This window comes from Gallinula chloropus, assembly GCF_964237585.1.
Source record: "Gallinula chloropus genome assembly, chromosome: 8".
Taxonomy (NCBI): Eukaryota; Metazoa; Chordata; class Aves; order Gruiformes; family Rallidae; genus Gallinula; species Gallinula chloropus.
In genome coordinates, this window is record NC_140093.1 from 26,299,027 (window position 1) to 26,322,188 (window position 23,162).

A 23,162-nucleotide genomic window follows, 5' to 3' on the forward strand; every position below is an offset into this window, starting at 1 on the left:
AACCAGTTGACAAAACAAAACCTCTAATTAGAAAGTGTGTGTGGGGGGAGGGTCTAAAATGGCTGACTCTGTTAAAAGGCTCAGAAAGACAGAATGACTTCTGGGTTTCATTCTGTCATCAGGAGAAACCTCGAACATGAATGTGCAGAGCAAATAGTGCCTGGGACCCTGACCCAGCTAGGCTTGGCCAAGGCTGCAGAGACAAGTCTGTACACTTGTGCCTGGCTTTGTAAATCTGAGGGCAAAATTCAGGTAAGACCAACATTAAGACAATGTCAGGGTTCCCTTTTGCTGGCAACATATTGTGCTAGAAGGAGCAAATGGGGTGCTCGTTCTGATAATGAAAGGCAGATTTTCTCATTCATTAATGCAGTCAATAATGAGGAAAGCATTAATGTTTTTCACAGAGGTAATTGGAATACAGACCAAATAGCCAGGAAAGAATTTATTTTCACCTCAACTTTCTAATTAATTTCTTAATTTGAAAACATGAGAGTGAGGGTTTGTGTTCCCAGTTTTCACACCCAGTGTCCATGACTACCTCTGCTCTTTTCTGACTAACGATGGATTCTTGCTTACTGCTGAATCTGCATGAAGTCATACACTTCAGAATAAATGAAAGTGGTCACAGTGCACGAACTGCATTCAAACTGCTGATGCCGTTCAGAGACTGGTTTTCAGCGGAAAACTGGACCAAAGAATGTTGACAAGTTTAATATAGTCAGCACTTCTCTGAAAGATTGATATTTCTGAAGTGAAGCTTTGACACTTAAGGTCATGAACTTTCTACAGAAACATTTTTCTTAAAGCATCTGTATATTTTAGTTTTTTTGGCTCACTCTTGACTTCTGATTTCTTGCCACACTGTGCTAGGACATGTGCAGTGCCCATCAAACCATCATTTCCTCATCCAAACATGAAGGCTGTATATTTAAGATCCTGAATACCAGTGAAATGAACAGGGCTGGGTAGGACAATAATTATGTAAGAGTAGGCACCATCTTCTCTTCAAATAGAATGCTAGTGACAGTAGGGCAACCTTTTAGAGTCACTGATTTCCACAGCTGAATTGTGTGTTTCATCTGTTTTCTTCTATGAGTGTTGAGTTTAGGGTGGGTTGGTGGCATATGCTTGTGTCACATATGTGTGTCTCTAGTAGCTGAAGGCCAGTGTCAGTGCTGCCAAGAGGAAGGCAGGGCAGAGAAGAAAGTTTCACAGGATGGCTACATTTGGACCTTTCAAACTAAGCATCTTCCTCCTTCTCCTACTTAACTCCTGTTTGCTGCAAACAGACATAGATTGTGTCTTCTCTACAGGTATGAAACTTATGTGCGTGCATTTAGTCTGCAGCTTGGATTATGGGCAGGAGGTCTGGGTGCACAAACCACGCAGAGGAATGTTTGCAGCTCCCCAGGATCAACTCGGCTAAGCCTTCACATCACCCAGCATAGCTGGCTGGCCCCCCATGGCAGCTGCTGGAAGGAATACCCTTGCTCTGTTGAAGTCAATGGCAGAATTCCCTTTGACTTGCTGTACTAAGTTTTGCACAGGAAGGCACTGGGGAGCACAGAGGCTTCTGTTGAGGCTCTCCTAAATGGGAGTCATCAATTCACAACATTGCCAGCTCTGAATGGAAAATGAAAGAAAAATTTGCAGTGCGTATCATAAAGTGTTCTGCTTAATTATGTAATTGTGACTGGTCCAAGATAAACAGCAAACCTGTTCATAGAGTGCCAAAAGAACGTCCTTTGCAAGACTGCCAGCTCGTTTCAATGGGGAGAGTTGCAGGACATTGGTTTTTATTTGCTTTGGTAACACATCTGTACAGTCCGTATCTTCCAGATGTGGCCTTTTCAGTCCAAGGATCAGGCTGTGAGGTGGTTGGCAGCAGAATAGGCACGTCTGAAAGATCAACCAGATTGGAACACTCAAAATTTTCGTCAAATAATTTTTATTCTGAAGCTTTGGATGATCTTTTAGTATAAATTTATCCCACCTATTGTTAGTCTTCAGTTATTTGCAGTGTGGGCTTTTTCCTTCCCTATCTCATTCTCCTAGCCAGTGTTGCCTACGTAGCAGCTTTGGGACACCGAAAATCAACCAAATACATTTCTTCAGCAGTCACTCCTTCCCCTCCCTTTGCTGGCTGTGGCAGGCAGGTGTGATCTCCCCTGGATTTCACCGTACAGAACAAAATGAACCCTTCACTGCTCGCAGAAACACGTGCTCAGTGAATGCTGAGCAACATTTCAGCCATGTCTCCTTAAATGTTAGATGGTTCGTGAGACTCTTTCAGGCTTTCTATTGATTTTGCATGGAACTAGGTCAGAGCTGCTTTTAATTGAACAAGCTGGCTGCTGCAACTCTCACTTAACTGTAAAAAAGGGGTATTAAAAATTGATATGCAAAGCAAACTTCTGCTTAATTAGCAAGCAGATGAAGTCAGAATAGACAAACCACCATAGTTAATAAAGATGAGGAAATGGCTTTCACTGACAGTATAATATACTCTTATTTTTGGGGGGGAAATGGCTTAGGCATGGAGCATTATCCATGTGTCTGGTGTGTGGTATTAATAGCCTGCTAGCTTTCTTTGGGAGAGGTTAGGATAAATTTACAGCTGTGCAGACCAGACAGGCCACCACGCATCAAGAAAGCCATTAAAAGGCAGCTGTAATTTTTAATGTGTCATAAAGGTAAATAAAAATCCCTGGTGTGCAGAAAGAAGAAACTATGGGATTCCCTCAAGAGAAGCCTTGCTCTTCATCCAGTGTCAGGGTGAGTGGCCAGCCTGCAGCGGTCGGGTGCACACTGCTGTCATGCCAGACAGGATGCTGGTGGAGCTGTGCCTGGCTTTCCTGCTCAGGACCCTGGGTTAGATGTGGCTTGCTGGGAAGGGCTCTGCCCTGGCTGCAGTCTAATCCCATCTCCACCCTTCCTGATGGCCAGATGTGCCCTGGGACATGCTCTGTGCTCCTGCTCCCTCAGCCAGGCCCACGCCTGCTCTGCAGCTGATCAAGGTGAGGTCTGACGTGTCGGGGCTGGAGGAGATTGGGAGTTCTGATTCACATCTAAACCTGTGTGTGTATGCTGAGTTTTAGGCCCCGTAAGTACTGCCATTTACTTCCCACAGTATGCAAGTTCTGCCTAGAGTGATGTATTATTTATTTAGATTTATAACAAACACACAGGAAAAAAGAGTAAATTAATAATGCATGGATGATTAGCTTATACATTTCATCTTGCAGCTGAGAGATGGCAGACAGCAGCCCTCATTTTAAGTTCCAGTTGCTTTTTTTTCTTCCCCCCAAGACCCCAAGCTGCAATAAAGGTTCTGCTGTTTATCACTTGGCATTTCTGTAAGAAGCCACCAAGACCTGAAATTAATTTGTGCTTAAAAGCAGAGTGGCAGGCTGACCACAGAGTATATAGTCCTTTGAATGATAGCTTTTCAGGGAATATGTTTTCCATAGCTGTCTTCTTCAGTTTGCTTCAAGTTACAGCTGACCAAGTTTGTTTCTCACTTTCTTTGGCATCTATGAGTTTTCCATTGCCACAGTTCACGTGCCAGCCTTTCCTAGTGTGTAGCTATTGGGGGACCTTTCAGAGAGGGGAAACTGTACATGTCAATTACTTGTAAAATATGTTTTCTCAAAGAGATTTTAGCCACCACCTTATTCTTGAAATGGAAAAGCTTGAGGTTCAGGTGAAATAAATAGAAAATGCATATCTTTGAATATTGAAATACAATGACACCTGGAAGCGCTTGAAACATTTGAATGCCTTTATGGCAGTTCAACCAACTGTATCCATAAATATTTAAAGCAGTGAATTATTTCATGAAATTTACATTTTTATGTACTATTTTGGCTGACGAATTATTGAACAATAAAGATGCTTTCCATAATAATTCCAGCTTTCAAAATACAGCACTTGACTGTGAAAAGATTTGCCTGTGGCCATCATATGATCGAGCGAGCTCCCAGCCTAACGCTGAGCTTCAATATCTCCTAACTCCAAATGAAGGTTTTTAACAGCATGAGGTAACTTGGATCCCATCTGTGTTTCTGCACTTCTCAAATAAAAAATTTAACAAGAAAGCTGCGCAGCAGCTCCCGTTACCTTTCAGCAGAATATACGTACGGCTGGTTGGTTTCATGTTTGCAGTATAGGATCAATGTGGATAAAGTGGCCATTTAAATCCTGCTGTAGCTTTTATAAAGGGTTACCCCATTTACAATATACTGGTTTGCCTTCTGGTGGATGACCAGGTCGCCACCCTGCAGTAACCATCACTGGCAGCTCCACACGTGTTCCGCTTTCCGCCAGCGTCCTGCGCCGGGCTGAAGGAGCGAAACGCGGCACAATGAACGTGCTGATTTGTGCTGCTGAGGTTTCTCCGTGGGGCTGCATTTGCATCAGGGGCTGGCTGACAGTATAAAAACATCCAAGTGACTGGGGCAGTCAACAAAAGGTCTGAGTAAGGCGCTGTGCCCTGGGAGGGGATCCTTTCTGGAGCTGTCACGGGCGCGTTAGAACCGGGGTGCTCTTTCAGTCAAGCAAGAATGAGCACCACGAATATTTTTTTTTTCATTAAATGAAACTGTGATTTGCATTGATGTTTATTGAGGAAGCTGAAATTATTCTAAGATGCTCCCCAAAACCTTTCAGCAAAAGTGAGGCACTCATTCATTTTTTTTCATTGTGCACGTATTGGGAAGTGAGCAAGGAAGTAATATTAGAGAGATCTGTGTGACACACAGACATGTTGTTTCGCTGCCTGGGTATCAGTGTTACTGATAGTGATCACCAAATAATGATTCAGACTCTGTGATGGGTTGCGTGACATGATAATCTCATTCAATCTGCCTTTCATTTTTAGGATATATTACTTTTCAGATAACAAGAGAACTGAAAATCACTAAGAAAGGACAGTGGAATGTAAATTTATGAAGTCTAGACAGCCAGCTGAAAACTGATTTTCTACCCCTTGTAAAGAAGTAGGCTATAAGCCCAATCCTTACTTAGTCTGAATATTTCCATAGTGCCCAACTAGTTGCAGAGAACTGCTGTGCTTTGATTCAGCCTATAATAAAACTAAGAATGCACAAATCATTGTTATCAGGCAACAAATACGAATGTTTCCCTGTTAAGTAAACTGAAGTGGATGAATCCTTAGCTCCACTCTCAAGCAGAGTGTCTCCACTGCCACAAAGGGCTGACTGCACGAGCGTGTGAAGCTTCAAGGGGCGATGTTCAAGTCGTGTCAATGAGGCACACACTGAGGCATTATTGCAGCATTTCCAGTAGCAGCTGAATGACATAGGAAATGAAATCTGCTGGGTGATGTGTTAAGCTGGTGGGGCCCTTACAGGGCCAGGTTCTGAGTTTTTTAAAGCACATCCTGTTCTCTTGATTTTCTCTTCTCTTTGCTGGAATGGAAGAGCTGGAATCTAGACAGCGTCCTGTATAGGTGGGCAAGAGAATGTTGAATCTTTGTCCGTATCTTTCCCTTTCCCAGATAAGTTGTATCTTAAAGAAGTGAAAGTTAGTGGTGTACAGAAAAAAATCAGATCCCTCTAAGTGTATCTGTTCTGTGAAAAAGTACTTAATTATTTTTGCTAGATCAATGCTCAGAAAAATCATCAACAGAGTGTTTCTGTTGATGACTGGAACAGTTCAGATCCAGTGGTAACTGGGCTCTGCCTTTCTGTGCGTGGCTCTGTGTATCAGCGAGTCTCTACCCAGTCACCAACAGAGCTGTGCTACAAACATTTTGGAGCAAAGGGCCCTGAAAGGCAGATGTCATCTTATATTGATACAGACTGTTATTCAACCTTGGACCCTGCTGGGGTTACCAACTAGGAAAAACAAATAGTTTGGATTTTCATTACAGTGTCTTTTTGCATAAATAAAGTAAGGAAGTGACCTAAAAGGTCAAGGAAGCAGTTTGATTTTTAAGGTCTTTGTCACATAAAATGTCATCCTATTTACAAGACCTGCCAAACCAGAATCATTTTATCTTTTCCTCATGGAGTGTTACTACTGTGAGTAATTTAAAAAAATAAATCTTCACTGTTGTGGTATGATGTCCTTAACATTAATTTTTACTCTTACCTGTAGTAATTCATGCAATGCACTAATGATTACCTATTGTGGAGAGAAAGTTTTACATGTTCGTGCATGACATTCCATTGAGGAAACTTCAGGCAGACTGTGTTGCTGCTCATCAAGTTCATCTGCTGAATGGAACGTCACAGAACTCAAGACAATGTGTGATTCTGTTACTGTTGTGTGTAGGTGGGGTCTCTACCATACCATATAGATACCTAACTCTGCATCTTCTGCTGTTAGCTGCAGCAAAGGTGAACAGTGTGGGGAGTTTTGAGCCACAGACAAAGTGGTTTGAATGTTGTTCTTCTGGCACTGTGTCATCTGAGTGGCGATTGCTGTTGAATAGTCCCAGTTCCTGGCCGTGGGGATACCTGGGAGAAGTGGCTGCTGAGACAAATTTTGACAATGTCTCTCTGGCAGTCCTGAACAGCCTGGCCACTGCTGTTCTGCATTGGTCCCCTGGGGAGCTGGTGTCATCTGCCTGCAAGTGGCTCCTGGCATTTTCCCTTTGCTTGGCCCTCACAAGTCTTGTGATGTCCCTTGTAGCCAGAAAAAGATTTTGAGGTAGGGCTGAAGGGAAGATGGTTCATCTCGGTCAAATGTAACTTTCAAGACTGTAGGAGCATACAGAAATAAAGGTACATCAGGGGTTTGTCAACCTGAATGACTAGAACTCAGAGTATCACATAAGGGTATCTCTGGGCTTAAATACGAGGTGTAACATTCCAACCTTGGAGGCTTTTTGGGGTTTTTTTGCTAAAAGGAGGCAGACGTTTCAGCAAGCTTTGAATAACTGACTAGCACAGTAATTGGCTGTTACAACTAAAAGCAGTTTAATGTTTCTTCTGTATCTAGTTTTTCGTGTGAATATTACATGGCTACATTTGGGACAGATCAGGAGTGAATTGCTTCTCCATGCATTGCTCAGCCTGCAAGAAAAGTAATGAAGATCTCAAGAAGAGAAAATCAACAGCCATGAAGAAAGTAGACATCACTGCTTCACTTCTTTTTTGGATTGCTCCTCCTAATATTGGCTCATCATGCTGCAGGCAGAAAGTAATTTTCTGACCCTCAGGATTTTCCAACCAAGTGAAATTGTATTCCCTTGTTATGGAGCTGGGCACACCTGAAATATTAACCCAGGACGGTTTTGTGGGTTGCGTGCTTTTTAGTAGAGCTTATGAGGTGTACAGATATGTTGCTTGTACCCTATTGCCTTAGGAGAGACCTTCCTTGCAAGACCTTCTTCCCAACAGAATGGCAGCACGAAGAATTCGAGTATTTCCACAAATTTTTAACAAAAGCATAATTTGCTAGGGTACCACTTAAAAAAAAAATTTTCCTGGTGTATCAAAGTTGTAACAGAAAAGTTACATTTTACCTGCCTGCTGCATTGTCTGGGGTTTTAACCATTAAAACGTGAACTGGAGGCTACAGGAACTGTAGGGTTTGGGCCTAGACAGTAAAACTGTGATACAAATTGCCCTTGAAAGATTTATGATTGGTACATATGGAATATTGAGGAAAAGGTTGGTATGTGGTATGGGCAATTAGCAGACACTCTATAATGAAATGTGCGTTTGTGTGTTTTATAGAGCCACTAGATGAGCTGAAGATCAGAAGCCACAGCACTGAACCACTACCAAAGCTGGAAAACAAAGAGCGGGGAGGCCATCACGGAGCTTCCTCCAGGGAGCCAGGGAAAGCTCAGGAATGGGATGGAACGCCAGGCCCACCTGTGGTGTCCAGCAGGCTGGGGAGATCCTCTGTCAGTCCCACCATGTTGGCTGGAAGCAACAGCTCAGGTACGTCAAGTAGCAGAGCAGGGTTCCCACTATATTAGAGTGTCATCTGAGCTAATGCAGGTTAAAGGCACCACGTCAAATTATCAGGACATCTGATAATTAAACCAAAGGTGTGTATCAACCCTTTCAGGTCTGTGAGATGACAGTACAAAGCAGAATGGAAGAAAAATAAAAAACTAAAGAGTAAGTTCTTAGCACTGCTGTCCAACCCTCCTGCATGAGTGTTATTCTAAAGAGCTGGTTGATCTCCAAAAGCAGACAAAACATGTTGGCCTCAATCTTCATCTGGCATCAGCAAACTGTAATAGTTGTTGAATCATGCCTTGATTTAGTTAACCACGACTTTGTCTTGTATAGCTAGCACTGTCAAAGAAAAATTATGGAAATATTTTATTGGCTGAATTTTGATTCCTCTTTTATGCTTAAAATCTGAGAACTGATTTTGATTTTTCTTTCCCCGCAGTTTTTATGACATTTCACTTGATGAATATTGCCTCTCACATGCCATGAGTATTTTTTCCCCCGTGTCTCTAGCTGTTGCCTGAGCAACATTTTTTACCTTTAATCAGTGGGGCATTGCATTCAAAATGCTGGGCACAGTTCTCCTCAATGAACTTGTACGTGAATTGTAACGCTTCATTCTTTGCAATTAAATTAGCACTATAACAGAATGCATGGAGGTTTAATACATCTGTATGGATACAAATGCTTTCTGGACTCAAGCAGATAACATAATTCTGTGCTAGGACTTTGGAACTTAGGTTTAGCACAGGACCAAACAGAATGAGGGCAGTCCCCAGTGCTGCCATCGTTGCTGTTACTCTCTTTCCAGCATGACAGCTAAGAGAAGAAAGGCTGCGTTTTTGTGCAGACATGTCCTTGAAACACCATAGTTTGCTGCCTACCTCCTGGTTCACGCTGGTACAGGCATTTATTAGGGCAGGGTTGGAATAATTTAAAGAAACTGAGATTGAATTGCTCTGCTGTAAAACAGAGGCTGTGAAATGGTTCTCGTGTGCTCAACAGGCAGCTCTGCAGAGGCACAGATTAACTAGGAACCAGAGTGGTCTGAACAAATACCTGAACAAGGGTACTGATTTTCTGTGGGTTCTACCCACCTGCTAGTCAGGTCAGAGGGGGAACAAGCCATCTCCAAACAGAATCACGAGCTTTCTGGTCAGTTTGTTTAAATGAGCCTGGCCTCTCAGGTGGGCGTGGGTATCGCCCTCTCTAATGCCTGATTGTTCTCTCATCTGTCACATAATTTGTCAAGGATACTTTCTGCTTCTTGGCATCCTGTTGTTTCTTATGGAAAGCAGTGTAAGTGGTTTGGGGGCATGCTGGCATTTGGGAAAGTCAGTGCAATTGTAGTGAGCAGCCAAACGAGATCTGTGAAACAGAAGGCTGTGATAACTTCACTCCAGGAGCTTTGAAGAGTATTTTCTGGAATGTTGCTGCTTTTTTCCTAACTGCAGCCATGAAGCATTTTGCATTGCCACCTGCTGCTAGAGACAGGCACTGCGCTGCCTTTCAAGTCACTCCACTCACAGGTTATGCCCTCTTTTTGAATCACCATCGGTTTGTCACTCAGCCAGCCCATCAGCAGTCTAGCTGAGGGCAGTGCAGATAATCAGGAAGGGAGTAAATTCTCCCCCTTCGTTGGAATTATTGGCTAGCACTGCCGATTTGCAAAAGTAACAGTGGAGTTCAAGCTCTTTGGGAAAGGAGCAATGCCTGTGAAGCCCCAGGTGCAAGACACATACGTTGGTACAAGAAGGGAGCAGCAGGAGAGTACCAGTTCCTGCTGGCCAGGGCTGCTTCGCTCAAAGACACTGAGTACTCCCACCAAGCCCTAAATTGTCTCCCCACAGGCAATATCAGGATATCACTCTTACTAAATCCTCAAGGATTCTCCAAGTGAAGGCAACTTACTCCGGGCAGTATGTATTACTGGGCAGCCTGTGCAACAAGGTCCAGCCCAGAATACGATGCTTCCAGACCGTGCCAGCACTGGTCACCCATGATCTCTGCACAGAAGCTTTCCCCTAGCAGCTCCTGTCACCTAAAGTAAACCCAGCAGTACAGGGAGCTGAACAGTGAGGGCACAGGGGCAGTGCACCTTGTGTGTGGTCCCCAGGGTGTGGGGCAGAGCAGAGCCTGCCTGCCAAAGTACATGCTGCTCTCTGCAGAAGTGGTGTTGCAGAACTGGTGCAATGCACAGTTGTCCCCTTCATCCAGGGCCCCAAGCTTGACAGTAGCCCTGCCACAAGCTTCAGAGAAAGACAGCAAGAAATTCTAAAGACAAACCACTGCCAGTGGGACATGATTTTTCCTTACCTCATCGCCTCATTCACTGACAGAGACCCCAGATGTGACAGTTCAGAACAAATCTTAAATTTAAACATGCCAGATCTAGTACAGACATGGTTTTTCTCATTACCTGACTTGGTTTTGAGACCTGCTAAGCTTTTGACCTACAGGTATCTGGTAACACAGTTCCACAGGTTCAGTTTGACATGCTGCTGTGCTGTTTCAGCACTAAATGGCTTCTGCAGGTGGAGTCCTAAATACAGGGGGGGCGGGTTAAGTGACCAAATACTACATAGTTTATTCCACCTTAAGCTTTCATAATTTCAAGTTATGTTTCAGCTTACTCATCTCTTTTTAGGACACCAACATGGCCAGGCCAGTCTGATGACAATAGGTGTGATTCGTTATTTTAGTATGCATATTTTCTTTTTCTTCCTTTTTTTTTTCTTCTTCTTTGCATGTGATTACTCTCAGCCTGTCACATTGCCTTGTTTAATTCAAAATGTGCTTCTTGGCAGCTGTAGCAAATAAGCAATATTTCTCTTTTCATGTGCAAAGAAGAGACTGTGACAGGATAAGAAGCTTCTCCAATGTAAGTGACAGCCAGAGTATTTTTTTGAATTAAGATTAGGATAGGCAGAATGAAGCCTTCCCTGGATGAATAAAAGAACTCTTCCTGTTAAGATCCAAAAATAAAAATCATACAGAGCTGTTGTATTTCTGGAGAATATAGAAAGCCATAGCACGTTGCTATAAAACTGATCGAAAATATTTCCATAAAATCTTGTCACATTTCAGCACTCTGCTTTATTGAGGAAAATCCAACAACACCCTCTGCCCCAAATGCATCCAGCCAAGGCTCTATATCTCTAGTTACACTGACAGCGCTTGCACTCTTGGAAAACAGGTCATTTATGTGGGTGCTTAAATACATAATTAAGTACACAACTTTAAAGCAATCCTATTTGTGATTGGGAAGCCTGCATTTCTGTGTTGGATATTTTCTCTTAGAAGCCTCATCCTTTACGCTGTCCCTCAGGGCTGCCTGCTTGCTTACGTCCATGTGTAATCCTACTGGCATTGTCAGGACTCAGCTTAAACCCGAGAGTCCAGTAATGCTGGTCCCATTGCAGCTGACTCTGTGTGCGAGCCCGCTTCGTGCTGGGGTGGCTCTGGTCCCAACCACTAGCATCAGTGGGAGTCCTGTGGCTGCTGTGAGTGACATAACAGGGGACAGAGACACAGCTGACCTGCCATCCCCTGCTAGCATTACACAGCCTCAGCACCTCATCTGGAGGTGGTGCAGGCACGTAGTGAGCAGCACGTTCTTTGTAGAATAGCACAGTGTGAGGGATGCTTCATTTGAAGCTGCAAAAAATAATACCACCCAAGTTCCATCAGTTAAATATAGCAACTGGATCTTATGAACATCTTTTGTGTGTAACACAGCTAGATATGTTGTGCAGCTCTCTAGCTACCCCAAACAATCTGCTGAATTCAAGCCTCATGCTGCCCATTGATCACAACAGGCATCTAATGGCTACTCAAGTGCCCTGCATCCCCTGGCCCCCGTCCAGGAAAGCACTCAGACAGATGCCTGCAAGTTCCCTAGCTTGGCAGGCAGTAGGCTGTTGGCCCTTGTCACCATTTGAATGGCACACAGCAGTATCAAAAGGCTCGTAGCTGTGGATGCAGAGATGGTCCTGTGTTTGGAGTGCAGCCTCTGGAACCCTCTTTCAGACACATGGGATGTAGAACTGGGGGATCCACCCTCACAGTGCAGAGATGGAGTGCCAGGCTGACTTCATGAGTATGGACGTGGGTGTATTTTTGCTTGCACTACCATGGACCCTGAGCAAATGGATCCTCCTCACAGGGTGGATATCTACAAAGCATTCCCTATGTGCTTATCAGGCTGGCTGATAAAACTGCTCCACACTGTGAATTTCTGAAACAAAGGGGACTTCTCAAGAAGTCTCAAGACTACTCATTTCAGATGTAAACACTGAGCTGTCTCAGTAGCATTCATGAGATAAATATGAATTATACACAAGAAACAGTCCCTGAGATTTGCTGGCAGAACTTGTTCTTCCCTCAAGAGTCCCAGCAGTAAATAGGAAATCTCATTTTCATTTCAGAACCCGAATCAGTATCAGTATCAGTACGCAGGCCTTGCAGGCAAGCTGAAATGACCATTTAAACCATGAAAACCAAGAGGTAGATACTGAAATTATGTCACTGGATGGTGGATATAATTATGCAAAAAGACCTCTTACTGCTTTTGCCCACAGCAGAAGTTATTGTTTGGAGTGCTCATTACTACTTTGTAGTGATCAAAGCCCAGTTAGCCTCAGTGCAGTGAATCAGCTGTCCACAGCTGAGACACAACGTGCGGCAGAACGCAGAGCAGTGAGGGGGCATCACTTATGCAACAGCCTGTTTATGGGTATTTTTTCTCTACAGTAGTGTGCAGTGTGAAGATGTTACTCAGAGCACTAATTACAGAAGAATTGAGTATTTGGTCTAAAAATATTCCCACTGAGACCAATGGAATGGCTATTAAAAAGCCCCACGTTTCCCTTTCACTACATAACCCAGCTTCCTAACTTAAAACAAAGCAGCTAGATGGGGCCATTTCTGAAATGTCTTTTGGTGAGGATCACCATGGAAATGGCAATAGTTTCCTTAATACTGTAATATATATTACAGGGAGATAAAGGAACTAATACTTGGTCTCTGTGTGATAGGTTTTATTTCTTTGATGCCAGATTAAAGGAGTCTCTTTGGCAAGGAAATGGTAATCTTTTGTTGTTGCACATATATCCAAATTGGAAATTATGACACTTTTCTCCGTTTTCCCAATGCAAAGAAAACAATTCAGAAGCAATGGCAGACAGTGCTGTGGAGTTTTTTACATGGTGGGTGTCTGCTTCTGCTTGTCACACCAAAACCAGAGTTGCTGTTTTGCAGCAGGGAAAAACAACCCCAGAAAAAGCCCAGTTCTTGTCCTCTCTGAAACCCCAGCAAAATTCCAGGAGGGAACAGACATGACATCCATTGTTATATCTATATTACTGAAAGAAATCTAGCATGCAGACAGTGTGAAACCCCAACAAAAAAAAAAATCTAATCAAACCTTCAGAATAACTGCCCAAGTCCAAAAATAAGCAAAACAACAGATTATGTACAAAATGCAAGGTTATGGGGAGATCTGTCTGCTCCTTTCTGCACGCTCATTGCCGTGCTGACTTGTGGTGTTTACAGACTGACTAGGAATGAGTGAATTGAATAATGCATTTGTCGAACAGCATAAATATTTTTGCTGCTCAGCCAGCTGGATGTTAACCAACCTATTAATATTTAGTTGATGAATATTCCCCCATACAGATGCTTTCATTGGTATAAGTGCTCCAGCTTAAGTGGATAGCTCTCCTCCATACCCTACTGAATTCTGAAACATCCCAGGAAAATGAGCATTTAAGGTGACAATGAAAAAGCATCAGTGAGAGTGGGAGAACACCTTTCAGCACTGGTAGGTGGCCTAATGTGCCGGCAGTCCTCAGGTTTCCAAGAAGTGCTAAGTGACCCCAAGGATGTGCCAGTGATGGACATCTTATTCCTTTCAAATAATGGCCTGACCAGTGGCTAGTGATGATACTAGAGATCTGAGTAGGAAAGAGAGATGTTAGTATAAAACAAACACTGACAAAGCAGCAGTGTAAATGAGGTGTGAGAAAATATGCTTCAGAGAGACAGAAACAAGAGATATGTGAGAAAACACGTGCTTCAAAGGCAAACCTGCTAAACCAGGATTGCAGGAGGCATAGGTGCTGCTTTGCTCCTTGAAAACATGAGATTGAATAGGAGGAATTCTTCAAGCCTGTTGTAAAGATGCATGGTATTATTATAATTTCCTGTTTTTCACAGTAAAGCAGCACTATCAGTGCTAAAATTGAGAGTCTATTATTGTACAAAGTGTGTTTGCTGCGTGCAAATGTCCTTGTCTCAGTGTTTGCCCACTAAATAGGAAAGACAGGAGCAGGGTTGGGAGGAAGGCTCATAAACCATGAGGAAAAGAAACAGATTCATGAGGCAGAAGTCATGGCTTGAGAGATATTTCCTCAGCCATAAACTGGAAACGCAGGGTCAAATACTTTTCTTGGGCGGAAGCAGGCAGACCCTTTGCTCAGGAAAAGAGGATTTCTTCCAGACCAGATGTGGGGAGTCAAACACTGGGTAGCACACTGGAGTTAGCATGGCTGACACAGAAACCTTCATTCTGGACTTCTGAGCTGCACAGCCACCTTTGTGTCACTGTGTTAACAGTAGTAACGTACATGGGATATCAGTGGGGAGACTCTTGAGCAGTGCCCTCGTATAACAGCAGAAGGGAAATGAAATAACTGTGATTGCTGTGCAGGGCAATAGGGCAACCTCTGCTTCTGTACTCACCTCCAGTCTGGTGAGCTGACCACAGAATTTGCCACTGTTGATGTTCTGATTTCTCTCCTTTCTTCCTGCCCTCTGTCTCTCAACCCACTGCCATTAACATCAGATTTCCAAGTATTCTTGGTGTCATTCCAAATCCCCAAGTGTGACAGCATCCTCACCACTTTTATCCACGCCCTCCTTAAATTGCTGGTATTTCAGGCTTTCCCTCAGCACAGTCTATGGGCTACCATCTCCTTCAGGTCTAGGATGGAGAGATGAAACCATAAGCTGCTGTGATTCCCTGCTGTATTTTATGAGGAGTAGAAAGGGGGGCAGGGGGAATGGTTGGCAACAAGGTTTCCCGTACATACTTCTTGCCTGACTGCTGGCTTGTGCTCCATACTCCAGCTCCAGAGACGCTAGAGGAGGGGAAAGAGGCCAGGACATGGGATGGGGTCTTTATTAACCCCTTGTCTTCTTACCTCAACTTCTGTTCATGATTCAGCCAAATGCCAAGACTTTAACTACAAACCAAGTCCGGAGTCTCTGTTTCGAGGGAATCACGGGGCCAACACATGTCAGCATACTGCAGCAGCAACCCACCTCCTGTTCACTGCTGTGTTTTCTTCTCTCTTCCCTCACAGAGCCTAAAGCAAGTTGCAGATTAGGTCGGTCTGCGTCCACATCAGGTGTGCCTCCTCCATCCGTCACTCCGCTCAGGCAAGGCAGCGATCTTCAGCCGAGCCAGGTACCATCGTTAGCCAATCGTGAATGACTTCATGTGCTGCAACATGCCAAACGTTTCTCACCTCTGTGTCTGTCATGTGTTACAGTAAATGATTTCTTTAGTTCTTTGTCTGTGTTTCCTGTGCGTGCATCTGTGTGTGCGCATCTCTCATTGGCAACGAAATTCCGCTGGCCACAGCCAGTAGAATTTTCTTTCTCTTAATTCCTTGTATCCTTTTCTGTCTTCATTCTGTAATATAAATGTAGTAAAACTGTACTGTATGAATTGGCTGGGTTTTTTATTTTTTCATGTTTTTCTGTACTTTTTTACTGTCTTTAAAATTTATCAAACTTTGATAAATTTAATCTGTTTTTCTGTAAATTTCTTTTAAATGTCTTGTCTAAAGCACTTGCACCAATGTTTGTTAATGACTTGTACATACCTGACTTCTGCCCAGTTGTACTTTAATATTTGTGCCAGTCTCACATTTGTTTTGAGCTTAATGCATGATTGTATTACACTGTGATTTATCACTGTCCTGAAAACTGCTCTTACAGCAAGTTATTTTGTTTAGTTAAGGCAGCTAGACTCCCTTCAGCTATAGGCCACGCAATGCTTACAGGACTGTTAAATAGTCCACTGTAGTCATGTTTATTGTATGTTGTTAGGAATCAAAAACCAAATCAAAGGAGTAATATCTCCCCGTATCTTAAACAAGATGAACTTTTATTTTCCTCATCCGTAACAAAAATGCCACATAGACACTTGAGAAAGAAGCAAAAGTGTTTGGGTTTGGCAAATTTCTGCAATAGTGAGAAAACGGAAAAGAAATAAAGACACGGGAAACCTATACTTACCTTTATTTTATATGCTAATCCTGATATTGTATCATTTTGCTGCGCAGACCTGTATTATTAGTTTGACAGAACTAACTGCTGAGAGTAGCAATTGAGAGAAGAGGTTTCACTTAAACAAAATGTGAATGCCTTCTGTCAAGCTTCTCTGTCAAGCGCTCCTGTGCTGTATCGCTTGTACGTGTGGGGGATGTACACGCACTGGCACGTAACATGCGTGTGCACGTGCACAGGCAGACATATATATATATGTGTGTGTGTGTGTGCACACTCACTCTCTTGCTTAGATGGTAAATTTTCGATTGGCATTTAGGGAGTTAGTCCCCATAATCCTATTGAATGTCAATGAGATTTGAGTGGCAAACTCCCTGAGGACTTCTTTGCAATAATTACATATTTAAGTTGTTTGTAGCTTGGAGAGTTGCTTCTAGAAGGTCTTGACCGCAGTAGACACCAGAAGAGTCTGGTCGACTTACTCGGTCCAGACAGCTACTTGTTAGGAAGGTTGTATTTGGGTAGCCTAGACCATACAGGTTTAAATTCTTCAGCAGGCAACTGATGCTACTGTGTTGCTTCTGAGCCCAGTGGGATGCAGCAGCCAACAGGACCCTGCACATTTCTAATGCATGTTTTCCATAAGAAAATCAAATCTGTAATGGAGATTCAAAATGAAAGCCCATTTAAATACCATGTCAAGTGTTCCTTCATCTAAGGAAGAAATTAGGGTAATTGTGCTTCCAAAGATTTTGAGTGTCCTAGTGTTCATGTAGTATATGATTTTTGATTAAATGGGTCTTGCAGCAGACATGATGCTTTGCTGGTTACTCGGTGGCAAAGGCACCTTGGGTGTTTTGAAGGGATTTTAGTCTTTCAGTTTATATTAAGAACTAAACAATAAGCCTTGAAAGCAGAAGCTGATGTGATAGAAGAGATAATGAGCCTTTTAGAAGCTGCAGACAGGGTTCACTGAAACTGTGGAGGAAAAATCCACCTCACTTCATACAGAAGAAAGGAACAAAGACGATAAGAGGAATTTTCAAGTGACTGTAGAGGGTGATCTTGTTAATTGAATAATGTATGGCATGGACGTGGCTTCATGAAAATCAAGAAAAACTAGTAAAAGCCTTGTCTCCCTGTAAGTCTTCCTTTCCAGCTGCCAATCTCTCACTGTCTATCAATTAATTTGCCATTTATTATGATGGCATAATTTTCTTGAGGTGTGGATTTGACCCTGACTCTAATGGAATGACAAAATTCTTATCTCCATGGCAGATACAAATGTTACTTTGTGCTCTTTATAAGCCCGTTCTATCTTAATGAGCAAATAATCTATGGCAGGTGAAAGGTGCTTGGAAACGCCTGAGTTGTTAGCTCATTCTGACAGTGTGTGACATACAGGATGTTTATTTTTGTGTGCTGTGGCTATTGACTGCATTGATACTGGCTTCTTTAACCACATTGTAATCAGCAGTTAGGCTTTCCAAAAGATGAAGAGAATGCATCCTGCTATCCACCTCTTTGCTGATGAGATGGGCATAGCTCACATTCGTTCTCAAAGGGATATAAAATCTGGGAAAGTGCAGATTACTTTTAATTGCCTATCTCAAATCTTCATGGACCCCAAACTGGTATTTTTCAAAATGTTTAGCTTGGGGTATAAAAACAGAATTACAATTGAGCCCTCAAGGCCCCTAATTTTTCATACAGAATCATTCATGGAAGTGGTGAGGATGATTGGTGATTAAAAATAGGTCCAATCTAAGAAAACCTAAATTATCATTCCAATCAAATATTGGCTAATTATGTAACTACTGACATTTAGCTCCTGTGTGCCTTGGGTTTTGTTTGTTTACTGGTGCAGGATTATGAGGATTCAACACTTGGTATTCACAGAACTTATGGTGTATTGATGGTAAGCATTGCAGTGGTCACTTATAGACAGAGGAAGCTTGTGAGCAGAGATGAATTATGTGGCTGCTCTCTGATGGAAGACACTTCAAATTTCTGCAGTTTAGCAGCAGCCAGCAGTTACCAACAGGCTGAGCCAGGTGAGAGCATGCTGCTCTGTCCTTGGCTCTGGGAAATGGCCAGGTCATTCTGAAAGAGCTGGTTGCAGGAGGTTTCAGTTTAAACTGAAAGATAAATGTCGATTTATCTCGGAACTGAAGTTACTGATTGTCTGAGGACAAAATTTAAGAAATAAAGGAAGTAGCAGAGGAATTCAAGGGGAGAGCCTGGAACTGTAATATAGCAGAAGCAACAAATATATCTGAGCTACAGAAGTGGCATATAGCTATATTCCCTAAATACACATCTTAATATACACATCCTAAATAGAGGAGAGTAAGTAGCAAAAAAGTGTTCTAGACATCACAGAATATAGTGCCTTGTAAAGGTTCTCTAGTGATAGCAGAGAGCTTACAGGGAATGACAAAAATATTATAGAAAGTACAGTAATTTATATCTTAGAGATAAGAAATGTGTAAATAAAATTAGAAATCGTGAAAGTCTATCTGAGCTTGGCCTTTAAATTGAAAAGAATACAGGTATGGATTGTAGCCATCCAAGTGGACAGACAGCAGTAGAAGTTAAGCACTGTGTGAGGTCTGTAAAGTAGAATAAACATGGTCCAAGGGTGCCTGGGTAAGTAACCCATCACCCATATTGCTGGAGCCTCTGTGCTGGTGCTCGAGACTTGTGTAGCAGGCATGGCAAGGTGTTTCACCCTGCAGTGACAAACGCTCTGCCCAATCAGGGGACCCCCATAGAGAACAAAATCATTCACCTGGGTAGAGCAAGTAGTATTTGGAGGCACAGGTGTCACTGGAAGACAGCAATGTTTCCCTGCATCCTGTCATTGCCCACATCTTCACCTCAGGGTAACAAAGGATTATACTCCATGGATGGACTCAAAAATCCCTGTCACATACAGGACACACGTGCACCGAGCATGTCTGTCACAAAAGAAGAAAGTACTTCCAGCAACCTGCACTGTGGAGTCCTGCTGCTGGAGAGCAGAGCATCCTGCATCTCTGTTTCTAATGTACATGTAGTCATCTCTAGGTCACTGCTGGACCTCTCCAAAATAGTCTTCAGCACACCAAAAAACCCCACTGTTTTCTATTTTAAGAAAAAAGGAGCCAATATAACTATATTTAAGTCTTTTGCTGCAAATGAATTTTGCAAAGTGAAGGTTTTTTTCATCAACATGTAGAAAGCTGTCGGAAAATCACATGTATTAAGTTGCACACCAGCATGTGAGTGCATGTTTGCCATGAAGATCCACAGTCTGAAGCAAAATACAGCCTTTGAAAAGAAAATTCCTGCGAGTTACGATGTGGTATCTCAGCTTTTCTGCAAAGCAGAGCCTGTTTTCTGACAGATTTCCACAAACCTGTGTACCTTATCTGCAAATGTGCAGCCTCTCCTCATGCTGCCTGTTACTTGCTTTTCAGCAGGAAGACAGCACTGTCCTTTACTGTTGTCTCCCTGAGGTATGCTATCTTAATTCTGAAGGTTTGCATGCCTCTTAAGGTCTGGTGTCTTCTTGTGGGGAGGACCAGGCAGTGATATCTAGCTCTAATTTAAGCAAGGAAAGAAGATTTAAACTTTACAGTGATGATCAAAGTAAAATCCAGAGACCATGCTGAGATTAGAAGGAATAACTCAGAGGAAGGAATGAAGATACATGGACAGCTATGAATTAAGAAGTTTCAACTTGCATTGAAGGAATGAGGAAAAAGCTAGAAAATATGTCAAAATCAATGCTGACATATTTTGTGGGTTATTTAAAAAAAAATTTAAAATTCAGCTTAGTTTATTACTTGCTTGGTACCTCCCTGAGCACCCAGCTAGTTGAAACTGCATTTGTCTTCCCAAATGTGACCCCATCAGTGAACATGACAAGCTGAATATAATACAGCAAAGGGGAAAGGACTCCCATTCACAGGATGGACTTGAACACAAAATTATTGTCTTGTACTAAATGAAGTGAAATGCATCAATAGTTTAGGCATGTATCTGTGACAGCTGAAAATTCAGATATACGTGGGCTCCTTAAGTTCACATTTAGGTAGCTAAATAATAGGACAGACTTGTAGAAGGACCGAGTATAATCTTTACCTGAGATCTTATCCTACCTACCTCTGAGATGTCAAAGTGAGGGGGATGATACAGGTTCCCTGTGGGTTCTGTGAAGTGAGGCACTTGCAGAGGGGTTTCACCTATATAAGCCCTCAGTGACTGTGCAGAGCTGCATGTCTGTTACCTCAGACAACCTGGTAATTTGTCCTCCTAATTTAACCACCTCGGTTAATTAGGAGGTGGGTTGTGGAAAGCTGGCTCAGATCTCTTCTGGCCTGTGCATGCCAGAGGCTCCTGGACATTTATCACTGAACAGGTAAGAGTTGTTAACGTTTCCATTGCTAGGTAATAGACATTTCTGTTTTAATACATAATCTACGGGTGCTGAGTGTTAGGGAGAAGCTCTGAGGTAACACAGCTAGGTTAAACTTTGAAATAACGTGGTGGTTTTGGTATGTTGGGGTGGGAGGGCTGGCTCTAGGACTGGGGGTTTGGCCCCAAGGAAGGGGGCTGTTCTAAGGGAACAGAAGGCCAAGCTTTGCAGAGCCCCGAAAGCGAGAGATTGTGCTACCTCTAGCATAGCTTTTTTATATATTGATGTAGGTAGGGATGTAGACAGATTTTCGACTTCAAGTATGCAGCTGAAAGGGTTTTGTCCTATTTATTTCCAGTTGGTGTGAGATAGGTACAGTGCACACTGGTTTATGTTCAGCAAGAACATGAGAAAATACCCTCTTTATTGCCCAGCTCTGTGCCAGAGAGGCCCTGGACGAAAACGCACTTTAAGAGCTGTTCAGAACGAGCAGTTTGGAAAATGCAAAAAGCATTTGAAAAGCTTTATTCCTCCCAAGGTGGGAAACGCGAAGCAGGGTGCCCGCCTGGGGCAGCGCTGCCCCGCGGGCCGGGGGCCAGTGGGACTGGGCTGAGGCTGCGACGCGGGCGGGACGCCTCTGGCAGCTCGGTGCTGTGTGAGAGGCCGCCCGCGTTTGTATCCCGCTGCGGCTGCGGGCTGCGGGCCCAGCTTGAGAGGGAAGCCGGGCCTAGGCCGCGCCGCGCCGGGCAGGAGGCGCGGCTCGGCGAGCCGCTGGCGCCGCTTGGCGGCAGCAGAGCGTGCGGCTCCCCGTCGGGCCTGGCGGGGCGCGTCGCTCCGCGGGGACGCTGATCCCCACCGGGCGGGACTGGGGGGATCAGCGTCCTTGTGCCCGGCTCGGGGGCTGCTGCGTGGCCCGGCCAGCGATAACGCGCGGCTCAGGGAAGGGGGAAGGGTGGCGCCTGTCCTCGTCTTACGGGAACTTCGCCCGAATTTGCTCGCGAGAGAGCGTCCGCTTTCAGGAGGGCGGGACTGCTGGGGTCGTGCTGTAGCTGCCGGCTGGAGTCAGGGCCTCGCCAGAACCGCGTGCAGCCGCCGCTGCGAGCCCCGCTCCCTCCCGGTGCTGCCGCCGCAGCCCGCACCCAGCCGGGCTGGACGGAGGCGGGAGGGGCCTTGCCCGACCTCCCGCCTTCTCCCACACCGCGGGCGCGTTAACGTTTCAGACCCGATGCGTAGGCCGCAGCCGACACGCAGTTAAAGCGCTGTGGCGTTAAGGCTGATGCCAGCAGCCATTGTTTAACTCCGAGCTCCAGCCGAACAGTGCCGGGCAGGTGGGATAACTGCCCCAGTCGAAACCCAGCGAGCAGTGAAGGGGAAGTATGGCAGAGGAGAAGCTGGGACACGGGTTTGGCTGCTGTCCACGGGCATCCTTAGAGCCATACCCTGTACTTTGAGTGCAGCACCAGCTCCCTGTGAGAAATCTACAAGGCTTCAGAGTGGTAACTCAGTGCTGAATTTCCACCAGCACTGAGCACTCTCCAGCAACGTGGCTGAGTATTTGTATTGTGCCTAAGTTCATGAATAACTACGGGGTCAACTAAATACCAGAAGGCCAGCTCTTAATGCCTCCAGCCTCAGCGGTGCGCATGGAGGGTATTAGAGTCCCTGTATGCTTTGTGAGCATTGTGTTGGCCCTGTAATTAATGAATGTGAGGGGGTAAATTGTTACTATTATGGCTATAATTACTCTGAAGGCACCTAGACAAAGTGCTTCCCTGATGAATTGACATTATCATGCTTTAATTGGCAAATGTGCGTCTGAAAGCGTCTGGGCTCTACGTTGCTGTGTGAGCATAAACAAAGCATCTGTGCTCCTGGATTATTCTCAGCCTAAAGTTGCTGTTTTCCTCTGCCCTGATGTACAAGAGTTCAGAGCAGTCAGTAAACACCCCGTGTCCTAGATGGGCTGGGTTCCTGACTGCTGCATTTGATGAACTCTGATGCTGAAAAACGAGCACCTATAAACCAAGATCCACTGTAAATCTTTGCTAGATGCACTCCTTGATAAATTGCAACCCAAAAGTAGCATCCAACCCAGACCATTCTGTGATTCTGTGATCAAACTAGTGGTTCTGCTTTTGTGGTTCTAGTAATGCAGAAGGATTTGCAATGAAACAACATACTTACTCTCCCAGTCAAAGGGAAAAAAGATCCCCCTTGACTGCTGGTTGAAGATCTCAGGGGAGATGGACTCATTCAAAGTGAATATCGAACTACTGTGCTAATTGCCACTCTGGTATGGCTTTCTGTGTCCCTCTTTTCCTCTAATTTTCAAGTTTTGAAATTCTGTTGTGTATTTTGGATGTAGAATAGTGAAACATGAAACAATTCATGGGAAGGTGGCAATCATTTTCTTCTTCTTCCTGTGTGTAAATGCCAAGTGTTGATACTTGATCTTTTTCTTCATTCAAACTGTGTGTCCACAGTGTGGGAACAGTCCCATGCATCTCACTCTGTAATCAGAGTCC

At 44.0% G+C, this 23,162-nt stretch overlaps 1 protein-coding gene across 1 annotated transcript in view; it reads left to right on the forward strand.

Annotated features, from left to right (window-relative positions):
* NYAP2 (neuronal tyrosine-phosphorylated phosphoinositide-3-kinase adaptor 2) overlaps window positions 1-23,162 on the forward strand; it is a gene marked incomplete at its 3' end in the record, with an annotated part of 127,971 nt that overhangs the window by 88,904 nt on the left and 15,905 nt on the right. The window contains exons 4-5 of the mRNA XM_084267522.1: window positions 7,710-7,919; window positions 15,305-15,408. Coding sequence (XP_084123648.1) covers window positions 7,710-7,919; window positions 15,305-15,408 — 314 coding nt within the window. The remainder of the gene's footprint in view (window positions 1-7,709; window positions 7,920-15,304; window positions 15,409-23,162) is intronic.